This window comes from Kwoniella newhampshirensis, chromosome 9 (genome assembly GCF_039105145.1).
Source record: "Kwoniella newhampshirensis strain CBS 13917 chromosome 9, whole genome shotgun sequence".
Taxonomy (NCBI): domain Eukaryota; kingdom Fungi; phylum Basidiomycota; class Tremellomycetes; order Tremellales; family Cryptococcaceae; genus Kwoniella; species Kwoniella newhampshirensis.
The window spans coordinates 980517-995502 of record NC_089963.1 but is presented as its reverse complement, the minus strand read 5'-3'; the positions used below and the strand labels follow the sequence as shown (position 1 = coordinate 995502).

Below are 14986 nucleotides of genomic sequence, written 5' to 3'. Positions count from 1 at the left end.
ACTATATGGGAATCAAACAATTTTCGAAAACAAATAAATGTCCTTCGAGTTGGGACAGGTGGAGGAGGGACAAAAGCGCACTACTCGAGTACTGTCGGTTTATCTGGAAACTCATAAATCTCTCGATCACTCTCAACCTGAGAAAAATACCTGCTTGATGCTCTGAACCTCTAATGATCCAAGCGGTCGACGACTCGGAGCTCTCACCTATTCTGGTCATCTGGCAGCTACCGCTGTATCTGACGTAAGCCCTCGGTTTCGATCGAGATGGACGGAATCACAGGGCTGTGATCTTAGCATATCTTGTCGACAGGCTGTGATACGCCGTACTGACATCCTTTCAAGATAGGCAAGAAAGGACTTGCGCAGCCTATACTTACTCCTCACAGTATCTGATATATCCATTATCGTTATCCTTTCAAGATTTCCTTGCCTGATGTTATAACGCGAGACCCAGACGTTCTGGGCAGTACACAAAACAGAGCTCTGTCGTAACTTACTTACCTTTTGAGCCCACTCACATTGCACTACTGCTTTTGCAACACGAGGTCACCCCTTGGCAACTTTCAGAGTCAGAGTCTCGGTAGCCACAGTATAACCCCAACGCTCACTATGTCATCTGCCATACCAGTCTCGACGAGCGCGCCAATGTCTGGTGCACAACCGACTACGTCCAACCGTTCACCGAGTCCCAGCATAAGTCCCGGCAATCACAGTCCCGAAGAAAGCCCTGGTACCACCACTTCTGATACTCGGACTGGAACGGTCAGCTCTCTCCCTAGGTCTGCTACGACTACACCACCTGCGAAGACGCCAACAAGTGCGGAAGGACTTGACGTGCCGTTGGTGACTACCGCTAAAGACGGCACTGTCAGCTGGTTGCCACAAGTAGTAGAGGCGAATCAAATTGAGCAGACTCCGTCGGTTCCGCCTCCTGTGGAGACTGAATCTAAAGGAAGCTCGAGCGTAGATACTAGGACGGCGATGTGAGTGTACTGGCTTATATAACGACTTTCATCGTCTGACCCGATCGAGCTTCATAGGCAAAGCATTCCTGCTCCTGTTGGCCCGCAGGCCAGTTCCGAAGCAATACCATTTGCTCCAATGTCTAAGAGCACGACCGTTGTCCTGGTCACCAATCAGGGATCGGAGAGTAGCTCTACCTCCGTTGGGGACGCAACTTTCACGGATAGCCCGTCAATCAGTCAGACAGCAACTTCGCAGTCAAGAAGCCGCCTCGTACCCACCATGACTGCCCTACCTTCCAAAACGCACGCGGGACTGAGCTCTGGCTCTGGTGTATCCAACCAGACCACGAGTGGCAATCTCCCTCATACTTCGCATAGTCCAAGTAACGGCCTTGATCATGGCTTAGTGGCCGAAGAGATGGGGGGTTCAACGATCTCGAACAGTACTACCAGTCGTATTTCGACTTCGACTTCGACAACCGGTAAGTCGTTTTGGTCGATTTTGAATGGTAGCTGACCAATAGTCAAATCAGCCACTGCATCAAGTCATAGTGGAGAAAAAACACTTACAGACTTTTCAACATCATTTACCATGACATCCTCAGCAACTTCGATGAGCGACTCCGTCTCCGCTTTGCAGACCACGTATGTGTCAAACGGTGTGACCTTAACGGGCCAGGACGCAGTGGCTGCACTGGCTGCTGCCCAGACCCAGACGGCGACAGATGCGAGTGCGGCCAAAGCCAAGGCTGGATCTGCAAATGAGGACGACAAGAGTGGACTGAGCTCCATTTCGATTGTCGGTAGGTCCAACATGTCTATAGTAGAGGGTATGTTCTCGCTGACTCGATTTCTTAGGTATCGTCGGTGGAGTGCTTGTCGCTTTGATTCTCATTTATCTGACGTGGTCACAATGGGTGAGTCATATGAATCCGGTGAAGCCCTGTGACGACTGAGCTGACTGCACCTCTTGACCTCAGCGCAAGAAGCAGGCGCGCAAAACACTTGGCGACGAGTTGCCCGACGGAGACGAGGACGACAACGATGATGAGAAACGACGGCGAGACGCGTATGACAACAGAATGACTCGATCCAGCTTCGGTGCTGAAGAGCCTGTAACTCCTCTTACCTATCGTCGACGACGTCAACATGATACCTACATCGACGAATACGGGACGACCGTCTATGATCCCACTCAGACCTATTACAACGACCGAGGACAATCCAAGTATTACAGCGACAACGAACCGATCGCACCCTTCGGCGACACCAATTACGAGGATGGAAGAAACGAGTACGGCTTGACACAATATGGTGATGGTATGACAGCCGCTTTGGCAGATGGGATGGTAACCGGAGGTACTGGCGCACCGGCGCAGAATCCATTTGTGCCCATTCCTCCCGTCCCTCGAGTCCCGTCTACGTACGCTCCGAACAAACAGGAAACTATCCGATCACTACCTGCACACGCGCCATCACAGATCGGGGCCGACGAACGAGAAACGAATTGCGGAGGGAGTATTTACGATGTCTATGGTGAAAGCCAATCACGTCCCGCCACGCAGTTCAGTGAACCAAGCACTTCAAAACTGCTTCCTTGGCTCAATAAAGGTCAAGAGCCGCCAGTGCCACAAGTCCCTACACAGTCAGCGCACAGCTGGGATCAAGGTCTGACACCCCCAGGGATAAGAGCACCTGAGCCAACCCGCTCACCACCCAGAGCAGTTATGGCTCAGATTCAACAGGAAACAGCACAAGTGGGATACGGTGGAGAACTGGAAGGTGTGCCAATTCCAGAGTTCCGCTAGTTGATAGAGATGGTCAGCACTTCTGCGCAAGCTGAACCTCAGTAAGCAGGCAAGGGGAAGCAATTTCAGTTTAAAATTTACCATGATACAACATACCTTGCTTGTTTTTCCATTTTATATAAATGTATGTTGCCAGATTCTTGTTAAACCCAATACTGAGCAAAGATTCCATAGAGATCCATGCGGATGTGACTGTGCACTTTGGCTGTCGCGATGGTCAATGTGGCCCCGTCAATGAGCCCTATCACACAATGGGACAGCACAATATGGAGATAATGAGGATAATGAGGATAGCAAGGAACTTAGCAGGGATATCTAGAGGGGCTAGTTGCAGCTCTAGATAGACTGAGGTACCACAGTGATATCGTTGAACAAAGAGCAAGGTACTAGGTATGACTTTCAATCGAGAAATCGCTAGAGAAAGACTAGAACAACAAGAACTAAGACTATGTATATATATCTCCACTAATCCATCCGCCAGGATACGCAGAACATTGATCAACTTCCTCCTGTTTCTATCGTTCACCTGCAGCGCCCTTTAGCTCGGTCTCCGGCGAGTATATTGAGTTGTGCTCGAAGATATTGAAGAAGTCGAAGATATCAAGAGGGTTTATGTAATAATGGCTTATTCGTGGTCGTGGCGGAATGGCCGTCATGACACCGACCAACGGGGATATCGGTCGTTCAGCTTACAAGGCAACCAATGAAAAGTCTACTATCATCGATGTGCTCCCGACTTGGAACAAGATACGCGATGTTGGTGAGACTTGGGCTAAATCGTGTTTCTAACTTGAGGGTTCTCTGTCGAGAACAGCCAAGTAAATGTTGGTCGATGTATCGAGGTTATTCAAGATGATAATATTCAAAGGTACTACGGTAGGACAAAAATCTAGAATTGAATAGGGACTCCTTTCGCTTTCTACTACGTTCATGTATATATCCCTTTCTACGCACAAGTTCGCCAAACCTTGCATGTGTAGCGACCTTTTCACCGGATGTAGAAAGAAACCTTGAGTGCTGAACAATTTGTATATTTACCGTATGTGGTGAATAGGATTGATAAGCTTGTCGACGTTTCGGTTCTTTCTCCAATGAATGCCGTTTCGTTCAATTGTTTGTCAAACTCCTGGGAACTTTGTCGGGAGTTGGCCTTACTGGTATACGATCGTGACAGCCCTTTAGCTTGGTCTTTGGCGAGTTTATCGAGTTGTGCTCGAAGATATCGAAGATGTCAAAGAGATCGAGAGGGTTTACGTAATGATGGCTTAGTGTCACGATCGCATACCAGTAAGGCCAACTTCCGACAAAGTTCCCAGGAGTTTGACAAACAATTGAACGAAACGGCATTCATTGGAGAAAGAACCGAAACGTCGACAAGCTTATCAATCCTATTCACCACATACGGTAAATATACAAATTGTTCAGCACTCAAGGTTTCTTTCTACATCCGGTGAAAAGGTCGCTACACATGCAAGGTTTGGCGAACTTGTGCGTAGAAAGGGATATATACATGAACGTAGTAGAAAGCGAAAGGAGTCCCTATTCAATTCTAGATTTTTGTCCTACCGTAGTACCTTTGAATATTATCATCTTGAATAACCTCGATACATCGACCAACATTTACTTGGCTGTTCTCGACAGAGAACCCTCAAGTTAGAAACACGATTTAGCCCAAGTCTCACCAACATCGCGTATCTTGTTCCAAGTCGGGAGCACATCGATGATAGTAGACTTTTCATTGGTTGCCTTGTAAGCTGAAACGACGGACATCCCCGTTGGTCGGTGTAGTCTCGTGACACTTAGTCGTGGTCGTGGCAGAATGGCCGTCATGACACATGGGCAAAAAAGCTGTCATACCACAAAGCTGTGTCATTGACATCATTGTTCTCGCTAAAACCATTGTTGGCCTTCTTTATCTCTCATAAGAAGACCACTGTCAGCACCAAACACTCAATCTCTCATCTATGACCTCATCTTCAAGCCTTGTGATTCTGCTGGGTTTGCACCCTGTTGTCCCATTTGGCTTCCATAGCTGACAAAGGTCTTCTGTGCAATGAGTCAACCAAATAAGAGTATGTGCCTATTTGACAGCAAACTATCACCTTGATATGTGCAACCCAATGACCCCCTGATGATGTCATCTTGTTGTTTATACCATGGAGCAACAAGTGAACACAGCTTGCTATGATGTCACTGCCATGTTGATGAGCCCAAAATTCAGCACATAAATAGTGCCCAACTGAGATCTTCATTGACCCCATTCCCACCATATCTTTCAATCTCCCAGCACCATTCTGACATAGCTAGATAACATTGCCTCTCTACATCTTCATCACAATCATCAATTATGCTTTTTGGCCCCAACTTTTTTCGAAACAAGGTAAGCAGATTGTCCTCTGTGAACATTGTCTGCATCTGCAGATCATCAATTGATCTTTGTTGCTATAGAACCCTGCACCTTCTCAGCCTCCCGGTAATTCAACCACAACCTGTGAAGTTGATGATCAGAACTACTTGTGTATAAGAGACAAGGCGACAAGTGACACCTTTGATGGGTCGGAGCTTTGTAGAGTGAAAAGGCTTTGGGACAAGGACACAAGATCATCTTCCAACTCAAAGTGGAGGGTTCGGGTTGATGCTGGAATGAAGCCAGCAAGCGAGATACATCTTGTATTTGAGCCCAGCAAGTCAAAAGAACAGTCATTGACAGACGCTATGCAAGGCTCAGTCTTCCTTTATCTTCCACCTGCCAGCGAGCGTCAGGGGACCTTCAAGCATCAGGAAACCTTATTTCAAGGTGGATTGACCCATATCATGTCAGAATACCTTGATATCAAAGATGCCACAGAGCAGGAAAACATGTATGCTGATATCAGCAGCAAAATTGGACATGCATATGATTGGGTCAACAGCTCCATTTCCACTGCACATTCAAGCGCGCTGAATTAGTGGCCTGCATCACCTCAAGTCAACATGCAATCAGCAAGGACTTCAGCTCTACTCCCAGCCCCCGCATTCACCTACCAGTACTATACAACTCAGGTTGGTTTTCATGTACCCAAACACAGTCTTGATCACCTGTGTCTTAGAACAGTTTCTGTTTACATACATGCATGACTACTACACTCTGGGGATTTTCTGCGATTTGACATGGAAAGCACAACTGGCTACAAATGTCCTAATGATAAGCCCATCAGAAATTGAATGACACTGAGAGTGCGAGTTTACTGTTTGTCCGGAGCTTGCTTGTTTTGATCCGGAATGTATCGAACGACTTTGCGCGGATTTAAGCAGCTCAGACGATTGCTTTGACTGACGTGCCCTTGGAGACCACTGCGGCGTCGTCCACAAGCAAAAATCTGGGTTAACGATTTGCTCGATTTCGGAAGACGCACAAGCGACCAATCGGTCCAAGTCAAGATCACAGAGAACATGTACGCAAAGGACAGAACTCCGTCAGCCTGATTGAAGGACTACATCGCGGCGACCACGTTCTAAGCTCAATCGCAGAGGGCGCATAGGATTAGGTTGCAATCCAATGTCGACGGAGGGGGTTCGATGCGATCTGAAAAGCAGGACGAACCAAATCTCCACTATCACAGACCCACGGACCGGTAGTTGACAGTGAAGCTATCTGCATTGGACCACTGATTGGGATGGTCATCCATCGCACGCGCGACCCTATCTATGCGATCAGCCATATCAGAGATGTCGAAGACGTCACTTTCGGAAATCGATACCGGTCTATGTCGTCCGGCCCCTCATCCTAAGCCCTTGCTTGCGAATCAGTAAAAAGGTTGCGTTGTACGTTCACAGTAAAATCCGAACAGGACGACCCTGTGTTTGGGCGACCTGGTCCAGCGATTCTCCATCAGTCCAACCATCAGCGAAGTGCCTCAGTACTTTGGTACGATCCGCCCACATCACCATCCCCTGGTAAAAGAAAGGCGATGTCCCGGCCTGCCCCTATGACGATATCTAGACGAGGTCAGTACCCTTTGTAAAAGAGATTGCCCGCCCGACCTCTCGGGAGTCGACGAAAGCATGCATGATGATGCGGTGTACATGTGATATCCCTGCATTGAAGACGGTCAGATTAGCTCCTTTCCGATACTCGGAAGCAGAACATCATGTGAAAAACACACCTCCTAGTTGCTCGCCTTCGCTTCGGGCATCGTCTACTTCTTCTTCATCTGCGACCTTCGTCCTTGACCTGCAAATATGGATCATAAGCCAGAGTTCTCTACAGAGGTGATGTGGCACTCACCCTTCTTGGGAGGACCCTTGCCGAACCTCCTCCGCCTTCCCACCCTGATCAGTCTTCTCTGTTCCACACCGTCCTCCAACCATCCTAATCCTCTCTTCCTCTCTACTTCTTTCAATCCATCATCGACCAACTCGTTACTCCTCAACATACTACCTTCTCCCTTCCAAGTGATATTATCCAGGACGACCTTGCCACGTCTGTTTCTAACCTCAGTAGGTAATCTCTGTCCGTCCCATCCTGCGAAAGGGTTGCTCGGCAAGTTCCTGTTCAGCAATGAGAGCTTGGGGAAGGGATTCGTGAGTTGTGGATAGTATGTCGCTATTGATGGACCTCGTAGTCGACGTCGGAGGTATTTGGTTCCCATCCGTGATGAAGTGGGATTCGACAGGGTCTGGAAGATCGGTGAGCGGAGGGACGAGAGCAGATTGTGGAGATTCGGCGCCATCTTTGAGCGAATCTGATGCAGTCTACTGCACACCGAGAGATGCTTTGTGCAAGCAGATGATCTTGATGAGACTCTCCAGCTCTTGCGACTTTTGAGAGGGAACGAGAGATGCGAGTGTGAATGTGTGATAAGCTGTAATTTCCGGCTGAGATGATCAAGTCCACGTCATGCTTGAAGGGATTCCGATAAAACCCCTCCCCCACGTGGCTGTCATCATCTGGAATCGATTGATCACCGGGAGAATGAGGGATCACGCCATATCGGTGACGGTCAAAAAAATAATCCGAATCCACTTTTGGTTACAATCGTTGCTGCTCGCTACATTAGTCGTTCCCAAATTGACTTCTGCCCTTCCCTCTCCTCTTCTTCTTCTTCTACCCTCCCATCTGACACAAAACAGCTCTGAAGAGCTTCCCATTTCCGTCCTTTCATCTCCACATTCATTCTCGCCACTTCTCACCATGGCCCCTACTGTCCTCACCTCCGCTCTCACTTCCGCTCCCGGTGTCCCAGCTCAGAAATCTCAGATCGCCACCGTCAAGAACGATGCTGGTCTGAACCTCGACTCGGATGGCTCTGCCACCCCGTACTCGTCATCGTCGACCGCTGTATCTGAGGACGGGGAGAAGGACGGGTCCAAGTCCATACCAGAGGCAGTCTCTCAAGCCCTGGGGGATGTTTCCACACCCTCTTTCACTGACTCAACCTACTTCAACCATCTCCTGTCTTCGTCACTCCCTGTCCCTTCAACCAAGACCGGATCGACCGTCTTCGGATCGGCAATCGAGACCTTGGAGGCGCTTGCTGTCAAGTATTCCGAGTCAGTCTGGGTCTACGACGATGCCGTGCAGGTCGGATTCGGTTCTCGTCTTGCTGGTTTTGAGTCCAGCAAGGTCCACGAGTTGCAGACTCGAGACGGTGCCGGTCTGGAATTGGCGGGCTATGCAAAGAGGTCTTCCGGTCGTTTCACTGTTTTCGCCTCCATCAAGACTCTGCCTTACCTTGTTCCAAGCCTTACCTCGATCGACGGCAACGTGATCATCAACCTTGCTACGACCTCGACCACGGAGTCTCTCGAAATCACCGATGCTCTTCACACCCCCGGCGTCGTACAGGCTCTCGCTTCACTCCCTCAAGACTGGGAAGTCGTCTTCTCGTCCGGCAAGAAGATCGTCGAGACCGCATCGAAGCTGTATGGCGGGGAAGCTCGAAAAGTTGTTCACGTCATTGAGAGCACCTTCTCTGGCCGTGAGACCTCATCGTTTGTTCTTCCTTCTCCACAGTCAGCCCAGATCGAAGACTTCACGACTCTTAACGGAAATGCCTCGGCTATCTTCGTTGCGCCTGCCGGCAAGCTCGCCTCGTCTATCGCCGCTACTCTCCCTCAAGGTACTGGCTTGATCACCCTGAACACTCTATCACCCAAATCGGACGCCCTTTCCGCCGCTTTGACTTCGTCCGAAGGTGCTGAGCGCAAAATTGTCTCGGTTCTCGGTGCTTCCAAGACTGACGCCGAGGCTCTCAAGGCCGCTGTGCTTGCATCCCTCTACGCCGCTTCCGGCTCCAGCAAGGCTGTCCTTCCTACCGTGAAGTCCGTTGTTGCCACCTCTGTGTCGGATGTTCTCCCAATCATTTCCGCTGGCAATCCCGGAAAGGTCGTCTCGTTCTATACAGGACTCTCCTCACCTTTCCCTCAACTTCTCGCTCACCTTTTCCTGTCTTCGCCTTCACTTTCTACACACCTCGCTCAGTTCGGCTCTGCATCCGCGCGAGGCGTCAAGTCTGTGCTCTCTCTCTCCCCGTCTACAGCTGTCGCCACTGAACTCGACGTCAACGAGTCTGCCGACGTCACCTGGGTCTCCGATGCTAATGTTTTCAAGTCTACCGATGTCTTCGCCGATGCAAAGCAGGGGTCGATTCTCGTTCTCGAGCTTCCCTGGTCTGAGGAGGAACTCCCTCTCAAGTTGACTCGAAAGGAAATTGCCACCATCAAGGAGAAGAAGCTCCGAGTCTTCCTCCTCGACCTCGATGCGTCGCATCCTGTCCACCCTATCCAGGAGCAGGTTGCTTTCCTTCTTCTCTACACCGGCCAGCAAAAACTCGCCGGCGGTGTCTGGAAGGTCCTCGACGCGTTCCATAATCACCAAGTCGCTAGGGAGGACGTCGAGGCCGCTCAAGCTGCATTGTTTGAGTCGAAGCCCTCGGCATGGGAGGTGCCTGAGTTGGAAGAGGGCAAGACTGAGAAGGACAAGGCAGCTTGGGAGTGGGACGCTCTTCCAGGTCTCGCCGGCGCGGTCGCCGCTAACGAGGACGAGAAGCCCACGGTTGCCTCCTGGGAGCTTGCCGCTCGTCACCTGTTCTTCCGAGAGGCTTTCGCCGTTCCCGATGTCAAGACCGTCGATGAGGATGCCTCGTCCATCACTCCTGGTATCGCCGCTCTTCGACCATCACAAGCGGATGAGACTTTCCTTGTCACTGTCACCGAGAACCGTCGACTCACCCCCGCCACTTACGACCGAAATGTCTTCCACCTCGAACTCGACTCGACTGGGACTGGTCTCAAATACGAGATTGGAGAAGCGATTGGTATTCATGGATGGAACGACGCGGAGGAAGTCCTCGACTTTTGTAACTGGTACGGACTCAACCCGGACGCCCTTGTCACGTTTGCTAGCCCCGTCAAAGCTGGAACTATGGAGACCAGGACGATCTTCCAACTGCTTCAACAGAACGTCGACTTGTTCGGTCGACCTGGCAAGGCGTTCTATGCTGCCCTTGCCAAACTCGCCACCGCCAAAGCGGACGCTATGACACTCAAGTTCATCTCTGCTCCCGAGGGTGCAGAGTTGTTCAAACGTATGGCGGAGAAGGAGACTGTTACATTTGCGGATGTTCTGAAGAAGTTCAAGACGGCTCGACCGGGTGTCGAAGAGCTGGTCAGTTTGATACCTGAGATCAAACCTCGACACTATTCGATCGCTTCGAGTCAGAAGGCGGTTGGTGATAAGGTGGAGTTGTTGATCGTTACAGTTGATTGGCTAGACTCGAAGGGTGAGTGTGGCAGCCAACTGCCAGGATGTGTGCAGAAAGCTGACTGTATCATCATTTGCAGGCTCTCCTCGATTCGGTCAATGTACCAGGTACCTCGCAGCTCTGAAGCCCGGATCTAAGGTCACTGTGTCGATCAAGCCTTCCGTCATGAAGCTTCCTCCCGATGACAAGCAACCTATCATCATGGCTGGTCTTGGTACAGGGTGAGTTATATGGTCTGCAACAACATGAATCCAGCTAATCAAACGTCCGTGTGCAGTGCCGCACCATTCCGAGCCTTCATGCAACACCGAGCATGGCAACGATCTCAGGGTGTCGAAGTTGGTCCCTTGATCTACTACTTCGGATCTCGATACCGATCGCAAGAGTACCTTTACGGAGAAGAGATCGAAGCATACATTGCTTCCGGTGTCATCTCTCATGCTGGACTTGCCTTCTCCCGAGACTCGGACAGCAAGACTTATATTCAACACAAGATGTCGGCTGACAAGAAGATGTTGAACAAGCTCTTAAGCGGAAAGGGAAGCGAGGCAGCTTACTTCTACCTCTGTGGACCTACTTGGCCCGTTCCCGATGTTTATGAGGCTTTGGTCGGAAGTTTGACCGAAGAAGGGGGATTGGAGCGAACCGAGGCGGAAGAGTTCATCGAGGAGTTGAAGGAGGAAGAGCGATACGTCCTCGAGGTCTATGTGAGTTTGAGTCTGTCCGGAGGTGACACGAGTGACAATGACTGATCTTGTGTCTTGTGCAGTAATCGAGCGCGCTGAAGTTGGGGACAATCTATGGTTGAGATATGCTTAGACCGATATATGCGGATTGTCTGATGCATTGCGGTATGGGGGTGTAGGCGGTTTTGCACTTGCAGCGCACTAGACTGAATCGGCATATGACAATAATGACCTCCCGTCGTTGTGGACCACCACTTTGCCGCAGATACATTGTTCGGGAGGGGCAATGACAATTGCATGCTGAAGTCCCTGCTCGTGTTGCCACGCACATACCATTCCTACTACCGTCAATCATTCATGCCTTGCTCACTCAATCTCCCTTCACGACGTATTGCTCCATATGCTGATTCCGTACGATCGACCACCAGAATGCTCTCCAATGCAAAATCGATCCCTATAAAGAACAGTCAGCATCAAATCCTCGTTAGACCCCCTTATTCGGACTCGCCTTTTCTCGTCTCATATTGACCAACGTGTGACCTTCAGGTGAGAGAGTGTCACTCTGCTTGATGATCAATACTCCCTGTACACTTTTTCCTCCAGCAGGCTTGATGACTCGTATATAGCCTCCACCATTTTGAGAAGAGGACGATTTGGATGGTTGGTATTGGACATTCGTCTCGCCCAGTTCGGACTGGAGATATTGTAGTAAGAGCTGAACGGTGGAGGCAGGTGGGAGTGAGAGCCAGAATCGAGTCGTGGATGTGTTCAGATCACCAGATTGGGTCTGCGATGATAGTCAGTCGGTCTCGCCGTTACTTGCTCCGATTTGAGAAGATGAGTGGAGGGGACCGCGATTGCAACAATATATAATACGCACAATGTTACCCGTCATTCGCATGAATTGTGATTCCTGTTGATTGAACTGACTACCCCATTGTGACTCCGTCATGACACGCTGTGAACGTCTGTTCGTGAGACCACAACTCAGTGACCTGAACCCACATATGCGATGAACGGTAAGTCCTGCACTCACGATGCGGCATACGCTTGAGAAGCGCCGTGACTGAACGTCGGATCGGCAATCGCCATCATACCCGTTGATCTCAGACCTTGCGTCAGAGCTTCTGGGAGCTGTTCTCGGCTTAGTTGACTCGGTCTACCAGATATGTCGTCAACTCGAAGGTGCATCCAAGCTCAAGGAGATGCCTGCTCACGTCATACACCACGGATGAGACCTGATTCCCTCCATCGTTATTCTCTCCTTTGGATCAATTGTCATCATCGCCAGCAGAATAGCTACAACCGAGCATGCGGTGAGCTACATCCCGAACCTGACTCCGGTCTCAATAAGGCTGTTCACCTTTAGCTTGTCCGCGTATTCTCGTCCATGGGTCGTAATCAAATATCTCGCCAGTACGATATGCGCAGAATTCCGGTGAATTGTCGGATGGCTCATCCCAAGGCGTGTCTTGGGTAAGTCAGCGGGTCAATAGCATCAGGCTCATGGTGAGGGACTCACTGCCAACAAGCAATGTGTACAGGACTACTCCCATTCCCCATATATCGACCGGCTCAGCTGCATATCCTTGTCCGGGAGGCCCTCCAAGCTACAGCAGAACGGTCAGCGTTGTTCATAAATACTCACGAAAATCATGCCAAAGGGACCGCTGAGATCGTTTCCTCATGACACTTGGCTTCGCACCACGGCACAAGTATCTTTTAACTCACCTCTGGGGCAACATAAGGTAGACTTCCACATCGTCCACTTAACAACCGTTCTTTGCCTTTATGTCTGAACACTGCGCACAGTCCAAAATCTGACACCTTCAGATTACCGTTGGCAGCCAGCAGGAGGTTTTCAGGTTTGAGATCCCGATGGGCGATCCCTTTTGAGTGTATGTATTCCTATGATTGAGCGTGGTATCAGCACGAATGTTGTTCGGGTATGAGCGGAAGGGGCAAACATCTCGCTGACCATTGGGTCATAGGATAATGAGTATGAGTGACCGCAAACTTACCATTCCGGACGCCATCTGGGCAAAGTAAAACTTAGCGAGATCTTCTGGTACGCCGACGTCAGGTGCTATAGAGAGGGACATCAGCGAATAATGGCGAATGTCGAGTAGTGGACCTGCCGAAGTCCGGTGCATGACTTCGGGTGATGTTCGGTCCGTTTCATTGATAACGAGGTAGTGAAGACCCTTTGTTGATCGGCCACCATGACACTCGGATAACTCACCTATCTTATCGAATAGGTCTCCTCCTATCGCCAACTCCAATAACATGTACAATCCCGGCACCCACCCCTCCTTCTCCTTCTCCCGATCAACCACTTCGGAATGTATGAATTCCAATATATACGGGTTTCGCAGCGCCTTGTGCACTTGTACTTCCTTTTGAAGTTCTTTGACGTTGGGTGTGCCGACTCCCAAGGAGGGGGAGATGAAGAGGTTGATCACTTTGCATGCGGCGATACGAGAGTGATCGTCGTCGATGGCTCGGAAGACCCTGGTTCAGACATGTCAACTTTGGTGCCGCAGACGAGATGGCATGATTTCCCAAGGACACTGTTCTGTCTGTGAGGAAAGCGACTCTCAACCTCAAAACTCACTTGGAGAAACCCCCACCTCCGATCTCCTCTCCGATTCGATACCCCTGTATGAGAGGGTATCTCAGCTGGGACCTTGACTCATCCAAGTCGTCAATGTCCATGATATTGGAAGGGGGCGGGGATGCTGATGAGATATGAAGTTGCAAAGCGGACAAAAGTGCTGCAAGTGAAGTGATCAATGTTTCAATCCTCGTCAAACGACGCGTTGGATTTTTGTCTTTCGCGATCCAAAGTGGCAAATCACGTGATCCAAGTATGATGCTGCCAGCTCTCTCGACTCGGGATCCCAGGTTGTCAAGAGATTCACTCATGTTGCGAGTTCAAACCTACAGTCCATTCAGCTATCCAGTCGAGGTTCCCCCCCCCCAGAGCCGATCACCCCTCCCTACCCGATTACTGAATCGGTGACCGGCGTATCGTAGTTTCTGCTCGTCATCCCCACACCCCGCTCCTGCTCCGCCATGTCCTCCTCAACCTCCACTTCCACCTCATCAGTCCCACTCACGTTCCGTCCCATCCCTCCGACCGCTACTATCCCCCTCCGGCATCTGGTCCTGTGGCCTTCGATACCTCTCCAAGATCAACTGGTTCCTGACTACGACTTCGAGCCGACAACGATCCATCTCGGTGCTTTCTTAATGGCTTCAGGGACCGGATCTTCCAGATCCCCCAAGGCTCAAATCGGATCTGAACCACAACCGCTCGATGCGACCCGCCTCTCACGGTCACAATCGGATGGCGAAGAACCGATCGCCGTTCTCACTCTGGTCCATCACCCATATCCTTCCTCCAAACTGGTTACATTGCCAAGCACGATCGCACAACGCCTTCCTCCTACTCAGATACAACTACATAAATTCGGCGTCCATCCGCTCTTACAGGGTAAAGGCGTCGGACGATCAATCCTGAATCATACCATTGACTTACTTCGACTACGAGCAGCATCACTGTCAAATGACGGGAATGCGGAAGGAACAGGAAGATTGTTCTTGCACTTCGATGCGAGGGCTAGTCAGAGGACGTTCTATGAGAAGTGCGGGATGATCGTTTTGAATCCGGAGTTGTTTCTAAAGTTTGGCAGCACCGGGAAGGAGGTCGGCGTTGAATACGTACGCATGGGCAATATTCTATAGGTCAGGTGAGGCTTGTTTAGACAAGATAGATG

General features: G+C 50.3%; 5 protein-coding genes across 5 annotated transcripts; 3 read left to right on the top strand and 2 right to left on the bottom strand.

Moving 5' to 3' along the window:
• Window positions 1–648: 648 nt before the first annotated feature.
• IAR55_005068 (uncharacterized protein) lies at window positions 649–2776 on the top strand (the record flags this gene model as incomplete). The annotated part of the gene is made up of 5 exons (XM_066948162.1): window positions 649–986; window positions 1044–1450; window positions 1541–1771; window positions 1827–1885; window positions 1949–2776. The coding sequence occupies 5 exons, from the start codon at window positions 649–651 to the stop codon at window positions 2774–2776; spliced, it is 1863 nt and encodes a 620-aa protein (XP_066801621.1).
• Window positions 2777–6954: 4178 nt separating this feature from the next.
• On the bottom strand, window positions 6955–7488 carry IAR55_005067 (mitochondrial 37S ribosomal mS33 domain-containing protein; the record flags this gene model as incomplete). The annotated part of the gene is made up of 2 exons (XM_066948161.1): window positions 6955–6989; window positions 7044–7488. 2 exons carry the CDS (start codon window positions 7486–7488, stop codon window positions 6955–6957), a joined length of 480 nt encoding a protein of 159 aa, XP_066801620.1.
• A 461-nt stretch (window positions 7489–7949) lies between these two features.
• On the top strand, window positions 7950–11293 carry IAR55_005066 (uncharacterized protein; the record flags this gene model as incomplete). Its single annotated transcript, XM_066948160.1, has 4 exons — window positions 7950–10539; window positions 10601–10742; window positions 10799–11228; window positions 11291–11293. The coding sequence occupies 4 exons, from the start codon at window positions 7950–7952 to the stop codon at window positions 11291–11293; spliced, it is 3165 nt and encodes a 1054-aa protein (XP_066801619.1).
• Window positions 11294–11577: 284 nt separating this feature from the next.
• Window positions 11578–13922, bottom strand: IAR55_005065 (uncharacterized protein; the record flags this gene model as incomplete). The annotated part of the gene is made up of 11 exons (XM_066948159.1): window positions 11578–11661; window positions 11716–11994; window positions 12088–12175; window positions 12244–12366; window positions 12425–12506; window positions 12571–12678; window positions 12730–12817; window positions 12939–13115; window positions 13229–13293; window positions 13450–13718; window positions 13822–13922. The coding sequence occupies 11 exons, from the start codon at window positions 13920–13922 to the stop codon at window positions 11578–11580; spliced, it is 1464 nt and encodes a 487-aa protein (XP_066801618.1).
• Window positions 13923–14282: 360 nt separating this feature from the next.
• On the top strand, window positions 14283–14954 carry IAR55_005064 (uncharacterized protein; the record flags this gene model as incomplete). Its single annotated transcript, XM_066948158.1, has 1 exon — window positions 14283–14954. One exon carries the CDS (start codon window positions 14283–14285, stop codon window positions 14952–14954), a length of 672 nt encoding a protein of 223 aa, XP_066801617.1.
• Between the last annotated feature and the right edge of the window lie 32 nt (window positions 14955–14986).